General features: G+C 31.6%; 1 protein-coding gene across 1 annotated transcript; it reads left to right on the top strand.

Annotated features, from left to right (window-relative positions):
- Positions 1-4,810: 4,810 nt before the first annotated feature.
- LOC131060295 (F-box/kelch-repeat protein At1g55270) lies at positions 4,811-5,696 on the top strand. The gene is made up of 2 exons (XM_059208036.1): positions 4,811-5,263; positions 5,349-5,696. The coding sequence occupies exons 1-2, from the start codon at positions 4,811-4,813 to the stop codon at positions 5,694-5,696; spliced, it is 801 nt and encodes a 266-aa protein (XP_059064019.1).
- Positions 5,697-6,109: the final 413 nt, after the last annotated feature.

The raw sequence follows: 6,109 nt of genomic DNA, 5'->3' as shown, positions 1-6,109 counted from the left end.
ATAATGAGTGGGCATGGCATTCTCTGCATCTTCTCCAAAAATTTGACATAGAGACCAATATATACCCTTAGCCCTTAAAGTGAATAAATTCATATGGAAAGGCTGCATTGTGCTAGGGCCTACCAATGTTAATCTCTGATCTTTGCAAAAAAATCCCTCAATGGCCCATTCGTAAGATGATCCTTCTAGGCATCATAAACCTTCTTGAGCATTTCAAAATCAATGGGATCTAAATAACTTGAGGCTTCATTCAACAGGAATAACTTTTTGCAATCTGGGTCAACAAATCAATGTCCATGAAAACCCCAAGGACCACCAGTTTCCCAACATCTAATTCCCATATGTTATTTGTAGGAGCAGGTGCATTCCGCTAACCAAACCCTACCCTGAACAGACCTAGACATACCATGCCTATCTAGGGATCTCTTAGCCGGCATCCCTTATCATATAAACCATCATCAATCCACATGCGGGGATACTTGGGCATAGGTTCCTTTATCTTGGCTGCACTATTCATGGATTGAACCAATTGTTCCTAAAAGTCATCATAAATAGCCCTCTCTTGGTAATCTATCTTTCCCTTAAACTCTCTTCACGGTGCCATCTTATCAATCTAAGGCTATCCTTACTTTAATTATTATTCAAAAAACCCCTTATAAATTTCCAGCACCAAACAATGCCAACACAAATAGATATGCAAAGCACAGTCACAGAGAAAATTACTTGTCGCCTGAGAATTCACAAAAACTACACACCTTGTCTTTGCTAATCTTCTTAAATGCCTTTTGCGATTAAAGTCTCAAAACAATGTTTTATGAAGGCACCCTGACGGCAAATGAGCATTAATTACCATCAATAGAGTCATGCACTTCTGCAATTAATTCCTTTGAATTTCAAATTTCGGCTCCAATGTACCAAAAGGGCTTCTTCTGAGTGTTTTTCCCTTCAGTCGTTGATCCACAAAGATTAAAGCTCAAGCAACTTTCTATCGCAGTCTAGTGACAACCATTAGATCACACGGATTCAGCGCACCTTTTAATCATTTAAGCTTTCAAAGTGGGCCCATCATTTCATCACTTGCCTACTCTTCGTCACTTATCCGCAATGAGTAAAGGTCGATCATCTTCCCACCACAGTCTAGCGGCAGCCATTGATTTCCCTTGGACTTGTCAACCTGTTAACACACATGGGCCGCCCACATTGGCCGAGCCCACCATTCAGTCACTAGTCCACGAAGAGTAAAGGTCGAGAATCTCTTCATCGTGATATAGCGACAACCGTTAGATCGTATCATTCTCACTTGATCTTTAAGGTCCCTTTTCTTACTTATCTGTCACCACTAACTATCTCCATTGACTATCTGACCAGGCCCACTACTAGTGGCTTGTTGCTGAGTCATGATGAATATTCAATGCGCGACTTCCCATTGCGGTGTCATGACAACCGTTAAATCAAATGGAACTTATCTGGCCTTTAAGAACCCAATGCATTCATAGAGGAAAATACTTATGACTTTAGGAAAATATAAAACATTTCAATTTTAATTAGAACCCACCCAAGCCTAAAACTCAAAATGGCCCCTTTCGACGACACGATGACCCTTCCAATTAAGTGAAAAAGCTAACGGGCAAACAAAAGTGATTTGAAACCAATGTGACACAAAGGCTTTTTTTTTACCACATGACTTTGAAGTTATTAAACCCTAAACTCTTAGGAACCATGGACTCGCAGACAAGGTACAATCCAAACTTTGGAAAATTTAAGGATATCAGGAAAAACTACCAACAACATCTAAAACACTGATAACAAATCTAGTATTGGTAATCTTTCCATGATTACAAAACCAAACAGGGGAGGGATTGAGAGACTAGTAAAGATTGTTTTGATTTTATTATCCCAATTGGTATATACATTCTTTTTAAGAGTTTTTCATTTGGTTGCTTCATTGACTAATTCTGCCAGTTGTACTTCAATCTTATGACATAGCCTTTCTGCATCCATACATTTATCTTGAAATATCATGTGATTATGTTCCTTCCATATTTCCCATATTAGTAAAGAGGGGAGGATATTGCATAGATCTCCAAACACTTTCTTTGAGGGTTTTTCAGGACACATTCTAAACTAGTCATGAATACCCATTAGTATCGGACCGAATAGGCTTAATTTGTTCATAAAATGCCACCAACATTTGATAGAGTAATCACAATTCAAGAGTAAATGATCCATCGATTCAGAGTTTTCCAAAAAAAGGACACATTTGTCCAGCCCATGAATACCAAACTTCATTAATCTACCACCTGTGAGAATTTTCTTCAATAATGTCATTCGAGAAAAAACTCCATCCTTGAGAAGGCAGTGTCTATTCCAAAGTAGTTTAACTGGCCAATACTGCTTCTCAATAATAGCTTCCTTGATTTTATAACCTGGTCTCACTTTATACTTTCCATCCTTGGAGCCACACCATCTGATAACATCTTCATCGCCCGAAGGTTTGATTATTCAACTCTTAAGAATATTGTTTAGCAGTTCCTTCTGCTCTTGCCCAATATCTAGATTGTTCAGAGATCGCCATATCCAATTTTTAACCCCATTTTGGATGATGATCTCGCCAAAATCATTGACTTTACTCCCCCTTTTCCTAGTAGTAACTTCCATTGCTTCAATCAGATTATGATTACGCCTAAGAATCTCACCACCCCCAGGAGTCATTCCAAAAAGACGCACTCTGGATAATATATAACAAATCTATGAAGTTAATAAATATTTAGATAAAAAAAATAAAACTAATTTTTTAATTTATTAGAGTTGAAATATTAATAAAATATGTATCTAAAATATAATTAATATAATACAAACAATATTCATATCAAAAAATTAAAAATATTAAAAATAAAACTAAATTATATTAAAAAAATAAAGTTAAAATTTTAATCTTTATGTTAAAAATTACAAGTAAAACCAAACTTAAAAAGTAAAAAATAAAATGAAACCTATTAAAAATGTAAAAAGTGAATCTTAATTCTATTAAAATTTATAATTTTATAAAATAAACAAATATCTATTTTTCTCAATTTTTTGTATAAAAGAGTTATTAAAATACTTTTATATTGCATTGAATAGAAAGTTAAAATAAATATTTATTTTTAAACTATAAGAAAGCTTATGAAAAAAGTATTAACATCAATTAAAATATAAAATCAATATTAACCAATTAAAAAATTATTATAAAATTGAACTCTACTTCAAATAAAATATTTAAAATAAATTATATAAAAAATTCTTAAAATTTAAATTTTAACTTTTATATGAAAAATTGCAAGTAAAACCAAACATTAAAAAATAAAAAATAAAATACAACCTATTTAAAATAAAAATTAAATTGATATTTTTTTAAAATTTATAATTAAAAATATTTCTTAATTTTTTTTTTTCCATTTTAAATTATAATTACAATATTTTTTTCATAAAATACGATCTAATTATTAATGCTAAAATTGCTAAACAATAAAATTTTTTAAAAACTTTTATATTAATAAATCTTTTAAGTTTGAAACCACAACCTTTTTCCTATCATCCGCACGCGTGACGCAGATACTCGTGTTTAGAAATGCATGATGGCCAAATTCACCAAATTGGGAGTGAAGTACAAGCTCTTTTTAACGTTTCTTGCATTTAAAAATTATTTCTAATTTTACTATTTTTTTTATTTTAAATTTTTTAATTATTTTATTAATTATAAATTTATTTAATTTTATTTGTTTGTTTTAATATTTTTATCATTATTTAATTATATATTTTTATTGATTTATTATTTCTTAAAAAATTTAATTTTTTTTATTTATATATAATTTAAAATTTTATTTAACAATATTATATATTTATTATTAAGTTTATAATAAAATTGATATTTATAGAGTTTTAACTTAAAAAAATTAAATAATAAAAAGGTGGTAGAAAATTTAAGTTAAATTTTAATTGCAATTGGCACTTTCAAAAATAAAAAAATTGGTTGAAAATGTAATTAGAGTGCTTCGGCATTAGAGATTCATGATGAAAAGTGAGCATGCAAAATGAGAAGATGAAAAGAGAGCACTCTAGATAATATCTAATGGATGAAAAGAGAGCAAAAGAGAGCACCCTAGATTATATCTAATGGATTGTGTAAACTTGATGTGTGTGGTTGAAATATTCAATTTAACATTTTAATATAATAGGCACCTCCAAAAAAAAAATGATTGGTTAAAAATAGATAGAACAACAATTGTCAACATTATATATTTAGAGTCATTTTGTAAAAAGCTAGCAAATATTCTATAATTCATTTTAAATCAAAAAACACTAGCAAATATAAGAAACTCATTATCCAAAATCAATATATCTAAGATTTTGCTACCAAATTTTTATTTTAAAATTTTAATCATTTTATTAAAATATATATTAGTTATATAATTTTATTAATTTATTACTTTTGTAATTTTAAAAAATTTAATACTTTCTTATTTATAGATTTTAAAATCTAATTTTATAATATTATATATTTATTATTAATTTTATGATTTATTGATATAATAAAAAATTAATATTCATATTAGTTGCCAGAGTTTATATATATATATATATTACTTGGTGACTACGCAACAATCAAAATTGTTTGTTATATGAGAGTTCATTTGAGCACTGTTTAAGAGCACAATTGATGGTGGAGTATTTTAAGATGATTCCAGGGGAATTAGTTAGACAGATCTTAATGAGTGTGTCTTATAAATCTCACAGCAAATTGAAGAAAGTTTGTAAAAATTGGAAGGCGATGGTAGAAGATCCCCAGTTTTATGACTATAGACTGAGGTGTGGGAGATCTGAGGAGTTCATATGTTTGCTTGAGACAGTGAATCGTCAATTTAAAAGTCTTCCTCTGGTAACTATATATGACCCCATTAACAAGCTATGGGAAAAGCTTCCTCCCATTCCCGCAGAATTCGAATTCTGCTCATCCTCCAAGCTTATCTGTGTTAAGCACAAACTGGTTTTATTAGGGTTATCACAGCGCAACAGAGCAGGTTCCAAGCGCAAGAGGACAGAGACAACCAACGCTATTTTGGTCTTTGATTTTTTGTCTTGCAAATGGCGGAAAGGCGCAGATATGCCCACCCCAGAATGCCCAGCTAACTTTGGCTGCTGTGCATCACCTGAAGGACTGATTTATCTTGCTGGAGGAAGACAGAATGGAGAAATTACAGGCAAAGCTACAAGCCAAGCTGCAGTTTACAATGTGGAGACGAATGAATGGAAGCTTCTTCCAAATATGCTTCGAAAACAATGGTTATGTGACTGTGTTTTTATTGAAGGCATTAAGTATGTATGATGAGGAGGTTCAACAATTCGAGCCAGAGACAGAAGTCTGGTCAATTTTGCCCAATATGTGGTTTATTGAAGATTGTCTGTATCCTATGGTGGCCGCATTTGGGCGTTTGTATTGTTTTCAGTGGCATGTCGTGACAGAATACGACTGTAAAGAAAATTTGTGGAGGATAGTTGATGGTATTCCTGAACCTCTTGATAGCGTTGATGCTGCTGTGTTGGGTGATAGGATTTTCTTGAGTGGGGTTGAATCAGGCAGCAAAAACCATACATTTTTTTATATCTACCAACCTCCATTAAAAACAGGGGTGAACAGAGAGATGGATTTGTGTTGAGAGGCCTCAATACTTCTTCCAATCCTGCATTCAATCTGTGGCCACTCTGGTTATTTGATTGGTTTTTCAAATTCTTTGTTACATTGTGGCTCCTTCGAGCTCAAATTTGGCAAAGAGCCAAATTAATTTTTGCCTCCATTGGGCCCTTTCTTTTTTTTTCAATAAACGGCAAAAGCCAAGATGTATATTAATCATAATGAAGTTAGATTTTACAGTAATCATCAGAAAATCTTTCCAAAAAAACTCACATATAAATATAGCAGTTTGAAAGTGTGTTTTCTAGTAAATTTGTTTTTTTGTTTTTCTAATTCCAGCTATTCTCTTTGTTTCCAGCACAGTCGCCGTAGACTTCCTCTTTGTGGAAAGTTTTCTAAACTGTAGCTGAGAAGTAATGCATGCTTAATTTACTATTC

The sequence above is a fragment of the Cryptomeria japonica genome, chromosome 1 (assembly GCF_030272615.1).
Source record: "Cryptomeria japonica chromosome 1, Sugi_1.0, whole genome shotgun sequence".
In the NCBI taxonomy this organism is placed as follows: Eukaryota; Viridiplantae; Streptophyta; class Pinopsida; order Cupressales; family Cupressaceae; genus Cryptomeria; species Cryptomeria japonica.
Note: the sequence above shows the minus strand (reverse complement) of the source record. Positions and strands in the feature narration are given on the sequence as shown.